The sequence below is a fragment of the Parus major genome, chromosome 4 (genome assembly GCF_001522545.3).
Source record: "Parus major isolate Abel chromosome 4, Parus_major1.1, whole genome shotgun sequence".
In the NCBI taxonomy this organism is placed as follows: domain Eukaryota; kingdom Metazoa; phylum Chordata; class Aves; order Passeriformes; family Paridae; genus Parus; species Parus major.
Window position 1 is genome coordinate 61,687,300 of NC_031771.1, and position 16,552 is coordinate 61,703,851.

Consider the following 16,552-nt stretch of genomic DNA (forward strand, 5'->3'; position numbering starts at 1 on the left):
GAATGTAAGTAATTCAGAAATGCATCTATCAAGATCTCTTCCCACTTTATATTCCATAAATGAATATGCTTGTCCAACTTAAATCATCGAGAGTGGTTAATGCAGGTCACTAGAGAGAAAGAAAATATGTGGAGGATGTTTAGGATAAAAACAGATAGCTGATGAACCTAGTGCTTTTGATTTAGATGACTACTTACAGAATAAAGATATCAAAGCTGTTGTCTGTGATACTTTTATGTATATAGGAATCTGTCCTGGTTACCAGATCTGGTGTTTGTTGACAGGTAAATTATGTAACCTTTAAAGAAAAAGCTGAAAAAAACACAGGGCAATTATTAAAAGTAGCTGTGGGTTTGGGAAGTAGGTGTAGTATTTATTACCCTATTACTGCTTCACTTTTCTTTTTAAGAAGGGATTAGTGATTAAAAAAATATGGTAGCTTTACTGAATGCTTTAACATGCCAAATAGTGTTAAACATACAGAACAGTATGGTGGGTAAGTGCCTGTGTCATATGCTGTTTTCATATTCTTGGCTTAGGCTTCAGTAGTTTAAGTGAGGGAAAGCTTTCTTTCTGCCTTGGATTAAATTCCTAGGTAGAAGCAGTTCAGTAGCAGGAAACAGGCAAATAATACTCTGATGTTCACCATTAATAAATCTCATATCCTTTCTAAAATTTGAGTCAGTGAAACCTCAAGTAGGAGTGTTCTTTCATGAATAGAGATGTGTGATCTGAAATGCCAGGCCATCAGTGTTGGTCACAAAATGATATATTTGTGTGAAGGAATAGTCCAAATAAGAGTTATTACAATACTAATTACAATACATGCAAGAGTTTTTCTGACTTTTTTCCTTTTTTCTAATCCAATTTTACAGGAAATCAGACATGATACATTGACAGTATTTGGAAATCAACTTTGGCAGTAAGATGGAAGCATAAATCTCAAGATTCTAAACTGACACCGAAATGGCTCATGAGTGTTAAAAGAAGAGACTGAAGAGCCTCCAATACTTGTGTGAGCAGTGGAAAAGGAACAACTACCATGGTAACACTAATAACTGAAAAGCTGCAGAACCAGAGCTTGGATGATCTGACCTGTAAAACATACAATATTAATCTGGTAAGGATCTACCAAAACAACATGAATTAAATGTGAAATGCCAAGTTAACTCACAACTGCATGACAAATTTAAGAATGCCTATCAGCCAGAATTCAGCTGTTTAAGTTAGAACTGTTTTGCAAGATTGGGTGAGAGTTGTAAGGGGAAGAAAAAGTGTATCTTCAGTGCTTAGTCTGTTTGAAGTGATGCTTTTTTACTTTAATGATCTTGTTAACCTTGCTACATGATTTTAAATAGCAAAAAGCCAGTTCTCTTCATTAAATAGTGTTCTAATAACTGAAAAGGATTATCCAAGCTTCTCAGGATTCCTTTTTTGCTAGAAAAATGTACATGTATTTGTATGGTTTGATGTCTTTATATCTGGCAAGAGTATTTACTTATAAAAATCTCTGGCTACCATGTAGGTAATTGTCAGCACTGGGCAGAAGGAGAACAGTTCAAGTAAATACAGTTAAACTAAAATTCAGGTTACTACCAAACTGTTGTTGATGCTAGTAAGGTGGATCTTTGCTTTTTCAATGTCTCAGATGCTTGGTGCTCTGAAAAACTTTGTAGTTTATAGTGTTATTCTTGCTGGTTTAATCTCTGGGTACAGTGTGTGGTTCAAGCATGCAATTCAGGCATGAAGGAATCTATTCTCTTCACGTGTGTCTTGTGAATGAAATATTTACTCCAGAGTGAGTAATGCAGAACAGTCTCTTGTTAGTTTTAGGTGCCTACCTGAGAACCCCAAAACTACGTTCTGTACGGAATACACTAATTTTATTTTACTGACTTTAATTACAGTGGCACCCTTCTGTAGGTCAAGATTTAATGTTCCAGTGAGACACAAAAAACTTAATTTGACTAAATGTTCAATTCTAGTGCTTTTACTTTTTAAAATAATCAAATGTTGGACCTGAACTATGTCAGTAATTTTAAAATTCTGTGTTGTAACTTATTTAAACAACTGAACTGCTTCCTTATTTATTTCACAAGCCCAAAGCAGGTGAAGCATACCTTGAATTGTGGTGGAGTTTTTGCACAAGCACCTGCAATTCTTATGTATGCAATTCCTTGTCCAGTAAGGATATCTTACAGTAGACATTAATCAAGCAATTTGATTTTCAAAACTGTAGCAGGTCCTTTTAGAGTTCTTCCAATAATTGATTTTACTTTTATTTCACCTTCCCCTTAAACATATGCTGTTGTTGAAAGGCAGATTTAAGGTGTTGAAATGATGTTAACCCTCAGGACAAGTGCATACTTGGCTCGCATTTATTTTGTCTGGTTTGATGAAGCACTTGGGGCATGCAGTTTGTAGGAGAATCTGCTCTATCTGTCAACTGGCAAAGTAATCATTCATAACTAAACTCTGGGGCCCAATTGTGAGCCAATGATGACTTACAACCTGTAGCAGTGGTTAGTTAGGAACATGTAGCAGCACCTTGTAATTTCTTTTTACCAATAGTCACTGTAGGTTTTGGACCACAGACCTCTGATAGCAGAGAAGGACGTTTCAGTGCTTTTACACTGTGTGGAGTCTGTACAGGAGTGTGTTGGCATGCTGTAATGTGTTGTAGATTGATTGTTTTTTATTCCTGTCCTTATCTGGACTTACAATAAAGCATGAAAAAGAATAAGTGGAGCGGAAAATGGCACATGATGTCTCATCAGTTGTTTCGTCCTCGCCCTTCTCCTGTTCCTCTCCTCCTTTTATCTGTCAAGTAATTGGTTTTGTAAGTGCTTTAGTTGTTGCAGAAAATAGGTTCTGAGGACAGGAACAGGTTCTGTTTGTACACAATGGCACCCTGAAAAAGTGTGGAAATTGCGTAGTGAGGTGTGGAAATAGAGCAGCAAGTGTGAATAAAAGTGTGCAAGTAGGTTGCTCCCTACTAAAAAAGATTCATGCAAGCAAATAATGACTTCCTGGCTAAAATGTGAACCTGAGATAATAAAAAGTGCGCTTTTTCCACTGGTGAAGGCAGTTGCTAAATCTCACTAAGAGAAAAAGACTGCTGGTGATGGTCTGGTATCACTGCTAGCACATTCAGGCTTTTTGACAAGAAGTTTAAGTTAATGCTGTAGTTTCTTCTAATAGCAGCAGCAGTTTGGAGCAATTCTGAAGTGATCTTGCCTGCACCTTTTGTGCACTTGTGCTGGCACAAGGTTCTGTGACACCATGTGGTGTACCTCATTGTGAGCTGATTGAGGATTAAGAGCAATTTCTCTTGCCTGGGTTAATGTAGTTAAACCTTATCAGTTTTGTGATACCTTTGCAGTGCATCTGCACAAGCGTCTTGGCACAAGTAGATAAAATAGCTGGGCAAAAGCTATTCTGTAATACAGCTCATGAATGAGGGTTATAAAAGAAAAAAGATTAGCTCTTTCAAAGCTATTTACTGTGCAGCCGAACTGTGCATAAAGACAACATGTAAAGGACATAGTACACTTTTTCATTTGTGTGAGCTGTGTGGTGACCAAGTACCTCTCTTTTATGTTGTAAAATACTGGCTGCAGCTTTTTAGTGCTCTGTTAAATGACATGCTAATTTTCCAAGCTGGTGTAATTCAGCCAGTGCACGCTCATTTGTATTGTACAGCCTTGTCCTGCACCTGCCTTAAGGAAAATGACTGAGTGACCTGCTGTAGATGCAGGGAGGTTGTTCCAAGCTTTTGTCCTCAATTTGGGTCGTGTCCCTGGTTGCTCAACTCTACCTCACAGAAGAGAAGTTCCGTGAGCACATTGTGGCTTTCATGGGTTGATGGTAGCACTAAATCAAATAGTTGGTCTCTATTTCTGTGAACTCTCAGAACTTTCATAGAGCTCTAGTCTTGGATTTTTCTGTATATTCTGACTAAACTTGCACCCTTTTCATATTCCTGCATAGAATCTCATGTTGGTTTGTGAAGTTACAGCATGTGAGCTGTAAGACTTCAAGGTGTGATACTAAGAAGGAAACAAGCACTGCCAGTCAAGGGTTAGTGAAAGGAACAAGTATAATTTTAAAAGCCCTTCCAGGCATGTGGGGTTTCGTTATTTTTAATTTCTGAGACTTATTTGTGTTGAAAGATGTAGAATTAGACTGACTTCCTCAGAGGAAAAGCCACTGGTCAGACTAGTTAACTTAATCCCTTCTTTACATCCTGAGAAAAGGTCAAAGTGTTCCTCCTCACTATTTCATATCCAGTCATATTTGGAGGATATTTGGTAGAGAAACAGAGGTCTGGCATGGCCTGTTCAAACTGAGTCACATCTGTATGGTGGTGGTTAAATTAGTATTTGAATGATAAACAATGGCTTCCCTGTGGTTTGGAAAGGATGCTGATAAATTGGAGGAACTCAAATATACTTGGAAACTAAAAAAAAATGCCTTGAAATTAAAGCCATTAATTTTAAAAGTATGAAGATGAAGTTGTCATTCTGAGAATGAGGAGGGATAGCACAGGCTGTGAAGTATTTAATGCAGTACATTGGAGTGTAGAAGAATAGCCAGAATTATTTTTGTTACAGTTGGCTTCTGCTAGCAAAGAACACTTAAAATTAGTGATGTAAATTATAATTCGTTGTCAGCCTCACTTGCACAGCTCTTCCACTTTCTCAGTTCAGACTAGATGTCTTTGAGGGAGTATTTTAATGAAAGAACAGCTGTTAAGATTCAGAAAACCAATTGAAACTTGCAGCACTGTCCTAAATGTTGTACCACATGCTTCCTTTCCTTTTGAACATAGTATCTCCAGCTGCACAAAAGAGATTCTATTTGTGAACAAGTATTTCAAAGTAGAGCCACTTCTTGGCATGAAATGAACATTTCTAACCTCAGGTGAAACTTGTAGTTCCATTGTTTTGCATGTCTATCTTAAAATATGCCATTATTTCCCTGATAAATTCTCCAGAGGCATGAGATCTTGGTGGATGTTTTAACATCTATTCAAAAAGCAGTAGTTGCAAGATGGATGTTTCCTCTTCAGGAAAATGACCCTGTTGAATAATTTGGCCTTATTCTAAGGAAGGTTTCCTTCACACAGAGGGTAGCAGACTTCCCTGTCAAGGTTCCTAGCGATTACAAGCTCTTTTTAAGCATAATCACAAAATACTCATTGAGGAAGCTTCAGGTAGATCGCAGCACGAAGGGAATGAGTGGGGGAGAGTGGAGTGTGGCCAGCCCAGGAGAGCTGATAAACTGGTTCAGAGCCCTGTTACACTACTATCTAGTGGGACTTGTGCCATGTGCTGTATAGATTAAAAAAATCTTCTATAAAGAATTTACAGCCTGACAGGGTCTTCTCAAGTTTGGGCTTCCAGAGGTGGTTAAAATACACCAACAGACACTGTTTCCAAGTGTTTTAGTTTCAGCTATGGAAAGCCAAGCCCATATTGTGAAGGAGATGTGTTACTTACTGTCCTTAGTCCCTCAGCCCTTCATTTCAGTGCCTTGAGCTTTTGCTGGAAATAGTGGAGCTCACTCTTCCTGTCAGCATGTGATGTCACATGTCATGCTCTTACGGTTTTTGGTCTGAATCTCCAAAGAATTAGAAAGTAATTTTTTTGTGACTTAGCAGGATTCTGTATAAACAATCCCAAGTTGCAGAGGAAATACGTCTGCTTTGTCATGGAAGTGAGCACTGGCTTCTCCAGAACCTGGTCAGAAATAGCTGTAAGGACAAGGTTCCTGAGTTAGAGAACATTGCAGTTCTCTGGAGGACAGATAGTGTGTGTGAATGTGGTCCCGCTTTTTCCACGGACCCCCTGAAAATCAGTTTCAGTGCTTTGCAGCTGTCAAAGGTAAAGTAGTTTAGTCTTTACTGGATGGACAAGGCTTTTGAAGGTGGTAGAAGTACAGGTAATCAAATAACTTGAACATTCATGAAGTGAAACTTGTTAAAGATGCCATTTGGCTGAAAACTGTAAAAATTAAGTATCAACTGCCACAAAGGATTGCCCTTGAGATTATTTTCCTTACAAGCATTGAATATCTTGGCCTGTGTGAATAAATAGTCTTTGAAACATCCCTAGCTATTATGTTCATATTAACTCATCTTGCTGCCCTTTCCATTTGGCTCAGGCTAAATCAGCTGTAAGACTTTTTGACACGTATTTTGTTACAAAAACACATTTTCTGTAGCTACTGTCTGATAGTTGAATAGGTTGTCATTGCCTTTCATTTGGGGAACACTGGAAAGGAAGAATTTGTTGGAAGACCTTATCTTTAAGTCTCTAATTTGTCCATTTCTCCTTCAGGGACAGCTGAAATGTAACTACTGTTACCTAAATGTGTTCCTGTGTTTTCACATGCAGCTGGTACCTGATTAAAGTAAATGGTGGAAACTGGCTTTTCAAATGTGAATTCTGTGGAACTGGCAAGTTGCAGACTTCAAATTGTTTGAATTGTACAAATTAACAGCAGATCCAATGGAGATATAAAATTGTGGTTCTGCTGTTTACTTTAAGGAGCCTCTTTAAAAGGAGGTTATAAATGCATCTAGATGGATTTGCAAAGTAAAAATTGAATGGTTTGGCTCATATGCAGATGCTGATAAAAAAATAAGATTAAAAATTTCATTACTGTCATATCCTTTCATCTGTTCTGTTATTTCTTACCTGTGGAACAATAACACCAAGGGAATATTACCACAGCTCAGTGTTTGTCTCTTTGGGGCTCAAGGATATAAAGTTGTCACTAGCACTCTGTGCTGCTGTACAAAGAAAAAAAAGGCTTTGTAGCCCAAGGATGTTTGTTTAAAAATTGACTTTGTATCTGGAAAGGAAGTGTATGTACAATGCTATCTTCTTTGGCTATACACAAAGAACAATGTTCACATAAAGTGTGTTGCTGTTTTTAAAAGCAATCTTCCTCTCCATCCTGAGGTGGTGGTGGGGGAGTGAATAATGACCCTTGGGCTGATGGAGCTATGAGCCACTTATTTATAGCTCCTTTATAGGAGGCTGGATTGCAAGCTCTGTGCTTTGTCTGAGAAATCTAGACCATTAAGAATGCCTTTGTAGTAATATTTTTTAGGTAAATTAGTTACAAACTTGTCTTACTTTGTAGATCCTACTGATGAGGCTTAATTGAAGGCCTTTGCACACAAACCTTTTAAGCATGGCTATTATGTTGTTTCCCACCAATAAGCTGAGATTTAAAAAGCAGTCAGTCTGCTAAAGATGTTTTGATGATAGGAAGGATTTTTTCCAATGGCTTTTCTACTTTGAAGAAACAAAAAAAAAATCACTGCATTGATAATAAGAAAATGTAAATGCTAATAAAGCCTGATTGGAACAGTGTTCATGGTGGTGAACTTCAAGATCTTGTATATTTAATTTAGATAAAGCTATTCCTGTTCCTTAGTTGAAGATGAAGTGTTTTGCCTTCTAGCCTTAAGATTGAAAATGGAAACCCAACTGCCAGATTGTAATTTCCTCTCTACTGAAATGAGAATTGGATCAAAGCTTTTTCATTAAGGATGAATTATCACTCTTAATTTTCTAGTTGATTCACATGGGCTGATGTTGTAACTCTTGAAACAGTTTGATACTTAGCAATATATTAGAAAACATAACAAATAATTAGGTGCCAGATCAGCTGTTCAGGAATTTCTTCAAGTTACATTGGAAAACCCCATCTTTTAAAGGTGTTGTTAAGTGCACATATAGAAAAACTAAAACCTGCATGCAGTTTCCTTGAAGTGAATGCTGACTCTTTCTACAGTTAAAACTTTTTTTTTCTGATTGATTTCAGTACTCATCTGAGAAGCTGAACAAAAGTGGCAGCTTGTTCCCTTTCGAAATCAATGGTAAGTTCTTCAGAAACCTTAGCTGTGTTTTACTGAGGTAATTGGTATAGCAAGCAGCCTTTCTTTTGTAAATAAGGTGAGGGGGATGGAGCATGCTGCTGTAGAGCCTGCTGGTTTAAGCTGGTCTTTGAACAATACTGGGAATGGCTGGTTGTTAGTTTTGTACTTGTGATCTGCTTTGCATAGTAAAAAGCCCCTGTAAAACTTTTTTTTTCTGTTCAATTTCTGCCTTGGTGTGTACAGAGGCACACTAATGCTGTTTTTCATGTTAAACATCTTCAGATTCCTCAACTGGTAGAAATCTTTGTACATCTTATTATATTCTTTGCCACATGGACCATCCAGCATGATGCAAACCATAAGTTGAAGTCTAGTGCCTGCACAGAAGTGTTATTTTCTTTTATTCCCCCTTGGTCCTATTAGAATAAGTTTTGTCTTGCAAAAACAAAAGTTCCAGTTACTGATATGTAAACTTTGTACTGCCTTATTAAAGGGTGGACTTGAAATTTTGCATGTTATGTTTTCTCTGAGCATGGAGGACTTTTATTTGCTCAGTGGGATTCCTCATAAAATGTGAATCTTAGTTTGTGAGAGGTTTCAAAAGGCAAATGGTGCTTTGTCTTAAATAGCATTAGCAACTAGGCAGGTATCCTGGTGGGTGTCTGTTACAGACCACCCAACCAGGATGAAGAGAGGCAGACAAAATATTCTTTTAGCAGCTGGGAGAAGCCTCACAATTGCTAGTCCGTGTTGTTGTGGGGGACTTGAACTCACCAGATGTCTGCTGGAAATACAGTACAGCAGAGAGAGCGCAGTCTAGTTGGTTCCTGGACTGTGTGGAAGAAAACTCCCTGACGTGTGAACTCACAGTGAGGGGAGATACTCTGCTGGAGCAGCTGGTTTGGAACAGGGAAGGACTGGTGGTGATGTGGTGGTCAGAGGCTGCCTTGGGTACAGTGACTGGGGGTTGGATCCTTGGAGAAGGAAGGAGGCAGGGATTAGGAGAACTGCCACCTTGAACTTCTGGAGGGCAGACTTCAGCCTGTGCAGGAGGCTGGTTGGCAGCTGGAAGGCAGTCCTGAAGGACAGAGGAGTCCAGGAAGGCTGGATGAGCTTTAAGAAGGAAATGTTAAAGGTGCAGAAGCAGGCTATCTATGCCATGTGCTGAAAGATGAGCCAATGGGGAAGAACATTGGCCTGATTGAACAGAGAGCTTTGGCTGGAGCTCAAGGCTAAAAAAAAAAAACAAACCAGGAGAGTTGACCTTTGGAGGGAGAGGAAGGCAGCTCAGGAGGACTACAAGGATGTTGTCAGGTTATGCAGGGAGAAAATTAGAAGGGCCGGAGTCCAACAAGAATGTAATCTGACTACTGCCATAAAACACAATAAAAAATGTTTGAATAAATACATCAGCAACAAAAGGAGGGCTAATGAGAATCTCCATCCTTTACTGGGTGCAAGGAGGAATATAGGGTGATGAAAAGCTGAGATGCTTAATGCCTTCTTTGCCACAGTCTTTAACAGTAAGACCAGTTCTCTGGGTACTCAGCCCCTTGAGGTAGAAGATGGGAATGGGGAGCAGAATGAAGCCCCCATAATCCAAGGGGAAATGGTCAGAGATCTGGTACATCACTTAGACATGCACAGGTCTGTGGGGCTGGGTGGGATCCACCCTAGAGGACTGAGGGAGTTCATGGATGGGCTCACTGAGACACTCTCCATCATTTACCAGCAGTCCTGGCCCCTGGGGAGGTCCCAGGGGACTGGAGGCCACCAAATGTGACACCCATCCACCAGAAGGGCCTGAAGGAGGATCTGGGAATTTACAGGCCTGTAAGTCTGAGCTTTATGAAAGGCAGGTCCTGCTTGACCAACCTGATCCCCTTTTCTAACAAGGTGACCTGTCTTGTGCATGAGGGAAGGATTTTTTACAAGTAACAGATGACAGGGCAAGAGGAAACGGCCTCAAATTTTGCACCAGTGGAGGCCTAGATTGGATGTGAGGAAAAATTTCTTCACTGGAAGGGTTGTCAAGTATTGAAACTGGCTGCCCAGGGCAGTGGTGGAGCCACCATCCCTGTAGGTATTAACAAGGCATGTAGATGTGGCACTTGAGACATGGTTTAGTGGTAGACTTGGCAGAGTTAAGTTAATGGTCGGACTCTGATCTTAGAGCTGTTTTCAAGGTTTGGTACTTCTGCCATGTAAACAATTAAAACACAGGTTAAACTTTTTTTTTTCTACATTAAACTTTTAAATAAGCCTCCTAGCCTGGGAGAAAGCTTCCTAAGGATTTTAAAAAATCAGGTGAGTCCCAGTTAGGAAATTGTCCTACAGTAGATGCTAGGAGTTTCAAACATTAGCTGGATCCCATTGTGTTGGCTCTTTTACTTGCATTGAATTATGGATGGTCCCTGCCTTGAAGAGCTTGCATGCTTAAGGCAAAGCACAGTATGTGGTTGTACCCATCTGAAAGAATGGAGGAGGAAGGACAGAGGAATTCTAATAAAACATGTTTGAATAGGCCAGCTGTCTGCACAGCTAAATGATTTTGAGACAATAGGGTGTTCTTTAAATAAGATCCAAATAAACAGGATAATCCATGACATACTTTGGGCATGGAACATGTACAACTATTTGGGTTTGCAACTTTTAAAGCTACTCAGCAAATCTTTTAGCTGTTGATTACTCTAAAACTTCAGTTTAGATAGTCTACCATAAGAATATACTAGTATTCAGTGTGTAGGCTCTCTCTAGGTTCTTAAAATAGGTATATGGGAAAAAAATGGGTATTTTAAATGCTCTTTCTTTAAAGCCAGGATAAGTGAAACTTATTTGGCTAATTGGTTTAAATTAGCAAATTTTCTAACCAAGCATGAAGCACTGTTAGCTGGCCAACAGTTTTTCTGCTTTTCAATTTGCAAATCCAAAGTCTGCTGTAGTTCTTCTTACACTTCATTGTATAATGCAGAGGAACAGCTGTAAAATGTGCAGAATGTTCTCAAAGAAATGCTTCACAAAAGAGTGAGAGGCTGCGCTGGCAGACTGCTTTTAACCCAGCGTTGCCACTTCAGATGAGAAGTTGTGCACTATGTCTGCATTCACAGTAAAACTTGCAGGAGGTTCTTAAGGGATACTTTATTTTATGCATTAAGTTAAGATTTGCATTTCTTTCTTATATTCAGAGTGTAAGGGGGGGAAGGCAGCAGTCTTCAGTCTGATTTAACTTTATTCTAATCTAAAGCTTTTCAGAGCAGAGAATATGAACACCCTTTGCAAGTTTTCTTTAATAAGGTGTTCTTAATAGAAAAGCATAAGAGTTAAATGAAGAAACAGTAGTCTGAAGTGATTATCCTGCTCTTGCATAAAAAAATAAAAAAGTTCCCTGATGGCTTCTCACATTGTTAATCTGTTTTGGTTGTACCTGTGGTTGTTCACTGTTACACAATTTATTTGTGGTATGTGCTGTGCACTAGGAAACTGTCCCTGTTGCTCACTGGAGAAAAAAAAATAAAATTGTAATTATTCAGAATAAAGGAAAAAGTATTAACAAGATACATATATACTGGAATGCCTGGATTGGTTCCTGATCAAATACTTTGGTCTTTGTGTTTTTTGAATTTTCTACTTTTTTCTTTAGCATGGAATTTTGCTTAAGAGCTGGGTATTTATGGCTCATCCTTCTAAAGATGATTTTGATGGCTTTACATGAAACTAGGTTTAAAACGAATTGTTCTTTCCCTTTTCATCTTTTACCTGTATCTTTTTCTGCTTTCAGAAGACAGTCCCTGGAAAGCTTTAAATGGGAGTTACCCAATCCAGCCTGACACAACCAGGAATTCAGCTTACCCTTTCCCAGTGTGCCCGTTCAGCACCAGCGCTGCCAGCAATGGCAGTCTGCCGTGGCAGCAGGAATCCTCCAACACGTCCATGGTGTCAGGATGGATAAGCGAGCTAAACCTGAATGAAAACTCGGGTCAGCCCCTGGCACCGCCCACCAAGCGCCACTGCAGGTCCCTGTCGGAGCCGGACGAGCTGGCTCGCTGCCGGTCACCCTGGAAGCCCGGCAGCTCCAAGGTTTGGACTCCTGTGTCAAAGAGACGCTGTAACAGCGGCGGCAGCGCTACCTTGCAGCGCTGCAACAGCCATGGAAGTGCCACCTTGCAGAGAAGCACAAGCATCAGCCTGCCACAAAACATCCTGTCCCTAAACAACGTCTTCACCATCACCAGCTTCAACACCTCTCCAGTACCCAGACCTTCCTCTGCCAGCAGCGGGTTTGTGGACAGCAGCGAGGGCAGCACGAGCTCCAGCACCCGCTGGAATTCCGGAGGCCCTTGTGACTTTAACCCAAGGCGCCGCCTCTCCCTCTCCCAGGAGCACATCACCGAGACAGGAAATCTCTTGCCTTCAGCCAACAGCACTCCCACCTCCACACCCGAGCTCAGCCGGCGGCAGGGCCTGCTGAGGTGCCGCTCGCAGCCCTGCGTGCTGAACGAAAAGAAAAGCCGGCTGAAGCGCAGACGGGAGGAGGATGTACGATGGAACAGGCCATCGTTAGACTTTTTTAAAATGACACGGGTGAGATTTTACTTTCCTCAGTGTGGGAAGGGAGCTCTTGCAGAAAGGCTGTTCCTAGATCAGCGGCACTAATTTGTAGTTGTTGCAGATTTGCTTGTGCCCTGTATCTATCACCTTTGGCAGGAGAACAGGTTGCTTGTGCTGAACCCTAATGCAGCTTATATTCTGCCTGTCAAACCCAGTTCTTGAAGTCCATTCTACTTGATGCAGAGTGCTGAGAGAGCTGAAAAGATGCTTAAAACAGAGGCCACAGAAAATGGGCTTGCATTTTGAAAAGCAAGAAAGCCATGGGGAATGGAGTGGACATGGTAGCAAGAAATTTATACCACTGTGTTCCCAAGTGCAGTGATTTGAGTAATCTTGGTGCAAATCTGTTTGATTAAGCCTTCCCATAGTTTGAGTAATTCTATAATGCTAAATAAGAGCAAGCAAACCCCTGTATAAATAGATTAACTAAAGAAGCTGCTAATAAGCAGTTGGAAAGAGATAGTGTTCTAATATGGCAACTCCAGGTGCTCCAGCTCAATGGAGGGGTGTTTTACTCCAGAATTTTATTCAGAATTCTACTTTCCCTCTCATGAGAGTAGAGGTGCTGATTTAAGAACTAGAAAACTTCAGTTTGTGCCTATACTTTGCACGTAATACAAGTGCATACGATACAGCTTATTTTTTTTGGAGCTTCTTTGTCCACAGAGTTGAGTGCTACAGTTAAAAATGTAAAACTGAATCTAAAATTATAGTCAGAGAACACTTTGTGCTTGTGAATATAACTCTACTGCTTTCAGTAGATACCAGACTTGGAAGGCTTGTGTGGTGGATCTATCATGACTAGCGGTAATGAGGCAGTTTGCAAAAACCAGTGAAATTGCAAGGAAGGGACATAGTTGTGCACCAGTGTCCCTGTATGTGATGCACCGTGCAGAAGAAAAGCTGAATAGGCCACAGTGTTGGCTAAAACATGCAGTTTGTGGTACCCCAGTATTAGTAGGCTTTACATCAAAATACATGGGCAAAAATACCAGTAAAATAGGTACTGGAACTGTCTGATACTAACTAATTTATATCCACTTGACTGACTGAAAGTCTCTACTATGACAACTGCCCTTCCCTTGTACTTTTGTGAAACAACTTTCCTATATCTTAAAGGATTTTCCTCTTTAAAAATACAGCATTTTTAGTGAAGCTGTGGGGTTAGAACAATCGGTTTATTACTGACAAGGTTGGTAATGGTTCTGTTCTAGGTATGACTAGACAGTGTTCTGAGTTTTGGCTAAGATGCAAGTTTACTTGTTAGCTAATCAGCTCTTACTTGTTTCTCTGTGTTAATCACTGCTGGGATTAATTTGCTAATCTAGACCAGAAGTATTATTGGATTTGCCTTTCAACTGCCTGTGTGGTCTCATGCAGGTTTCTTAATGTAAAATTTAAAACCTGCCCCTTTTTTGGCTAGACTTGATGTTTGCATTCTTCAGGCTCTGGAGGTGAGGTGCAATATTTCAGACTACTGAATGGCTTCAGTTGCTCAGGTCTTAATGCCTTATAAATAATCTATACAGCAGTGTGTATGGAGAAAACCTGTTACAGCCCATGTCTATAGGAAGTTTTGGCTGTTTAGATTTGCTGCAGAATTGTATATGACACTAATATTTAGCCAGTCTTTACTGTTTTTTCCCTGTAAGACTGTTCTGAAGAGATGATTTCATGATGAGTAGTTTATTCTGCAGTGTCAAGGCCTAATGTTTTCTTTCCATCTATTTCAGTAGAATCTTCCTATTAAGACACTACTGTGTATTTAATCAAAGGCACAAAAACTATAGCTTGGAAATGCATCAATTTCCAAACATGCTAAACTTTAATGAAAACATTTGCTTAAAAACTAGGCAAGTACTAGAAACATTTGAAGTAAAAATTGAATTAAGTCTAAGAAATACCAGGTTATTTTAGAATGTCAGCTTGCTTACCCATGTTATCATTAGAAGGCTTCCTATCTTTCCTTCTCTGCATGCCCCAAATCCTGGCAGATGTATATGCTTTGGAACTTACATTGTGGTCTTAAGCAAAATTATTGCTGTGCAAAATATCATGAGCTAATACTAGAGAAGGCTTGATTTGAAGTGTTATACAAGGTGTCCTATATCTGCTTAGAGCTCAGTGAAGATCAGGGCTACCATTAGGGAGAGTTCAGTAAGACCTTCCTTTCATGTATCTTGATGGCTCCTTATTGTTTCCAAAAATACTTTTTCTGTGATTTCAAATTCACTTCCAAGTCAGTTTATGAAAGACCTCTGTTGAAAACAAGCACTTTTAAGGATTTTTGTTTTAAGCTTTAGTGCAAATATTTTGATGTTCTCAAATCTTCCTAAAAAGCTCAATTTACCAAGTAGTTGCTCAAAAGCAGGTCAGCAGTTAGATAATAGTGCTTGTGGAGAACTTAACATGGGTCAAATGATTTATGATAGATCTGAAGGTGATGTATTAGAACCACAGCTGCTTGAAGGTGAAAGTTTTGGGGCTGCAGACATTTCTGCCAATGCTCTGGTGTCTTGAGAGGTTGACACAAAGACATGCTGAAGTTGCAGAAAGCTTCTCAGCACAGAATTCTCTCAAATCAGTGTTTATCAGCTCTAAATGATATATTTACGTTAGCTTGAAGCGAGGGCTGTTGTATCTGAATGAAGATCTTGAATAACTGTGGTCAGGTGAAACTTAGGAGGCAGAAGGGGATGAAAAGTCTTTTTTGGTTTGATGTGTTTTATTTTCTTGTTTTTGTTTTGATGTTGGTTGTTTGTTTTTGGCTTTTTTTCATTAGTGAACTGGTTTCTTTGCTAGTTGAGTTCTGAAAGCATACTTGTTGGTTGCTGCTGCAGTCCCTAATAATTTGATATTAGTGTTAGAAAAATCAAAAGTCTGATTCTGAAAACAAAGTTCCTATTGTCATTGCTTTTTAAGTTCAGAATTGATGAGAAAATTCAGGTTATTAATTTATTTGTGCCTGTTCTTAACTTGTCCTTGTTCATGGCTTGCTCCTTCCACTGTTGCATCTTTAGTATTCTGATTTGTGCCTTTATTTAGAAGAGGTAAAGAAGTTGGGCTACTCTGAATATCGTAAACTGTTTATTTCTATGTACTTTGACTTTGTTTTATTCTTCCACAGACCTTCACACTTCACTGTACTCCCCCTCTGGTTTAGGTTTTCATACCTCCTTGGGAAGGAATATGCCATATCTTCAATTCTCATGGAAAATGCCACATTAATATCCAGTAAAGTGAGTGATTCATGTATGTAGAAAGAGATTCAAGTGTTCAAGCAGATTGCTGTACACCCCTGCTTAGTTCTCATAGAGTGCTAAATTCTGGAAAGATCTTTTTTTGGACTAGAAGCTGAAAATACCAACTTGTGAAACATCAGACCTTCTAGGACATGAAGACAGCTGTAAAAACAAGTGGAAGAGACTGTAGGAAAAGATAACAAAATACGATAGCAGTTTTCAGCCCCTGAAGGCTCAGAATGACTTTCTCCATTCAGTTCTGTGTGCAAGAAGAGCTGTAGGAGCTGTAGCACAGCAGAACGCGGTGTCTGTGAGCGTTTGTTGACCATCACCCTGATCCTGAGCTGGCTGCAGTGAGCGGTGTCAGCCTCCCCCCATGGCCCAGACATCCCGGCACCCTGGTGTTTGGAGATGGCACAGAGCCTCCCTGGGCTTGTGCTCTCCTGCAGCAAACCCGCTCTGTCTCAGAGCCTGCCACAGAATGAGTCAAGGTGCTGTTTAGACTGCTAGCTGCAGTATGAGGAGAGAAATGTTTCTTTACTGAAGTGGAAACTGCTGAGTTTTTTCCAGTGTTCTGCTTTGTGAGTTATGTCAGTTGATCCTGAGGTGCGACAAGGAAAGAGCAGCCAAGAGGTTGCACATGTTTTTTGGTGTGTAAGCAAGTTTTGCTGTGACAGTGAGATTTAATTCTGTTTTAGATCAAACAAAACACTGTAGTTTGAAGTATTTCTGGTGTTCAACATTCTTGTCTTACTCCTCCCCCAGTGCGGTTGCATGAGGTTCCAGAAAGTAATAATCCTGGTATCAT

At 39.9% G+C, this 16,552-nt stretch overlaps 1 protein-coding gene across 6 annotated transcripts in view; it reads left to right on the forward strand.

The window, feature by feature from the left end:
• The window catches only part of FAM53A (family with sequence similarity 53 member A), a 69,052-nt gene that overhangs the window by 19,514 nt on the left and 32,986 nt on the right, over positions 1 to 16,552 (forward strand). For all 6 annotated transcript variants that reach the window (XM_015624760.1, XM_033513755.1, XM_015624764.1 and 3 more), the window contains 3 exons: positions 876 to 1,120; positions 7,840 to 7,894; positions 11,673 to 12,475. In XM_015624760.1, coding sequence (XP_015480246.1) covers positions 1,043 to 1,120; positions 7,840 to 7,894; positions 11,673 to 12,475 — 936 coding nt within the window. In that variant the 5' untranslated portion in view covers positions 876 to 1,042. The remainder of the gene's footprint in view (positions 1 to 875; positions 1,121 to 7,839; positions 7,895 to 11,672; positions 12,476 to 16,552) is intronic.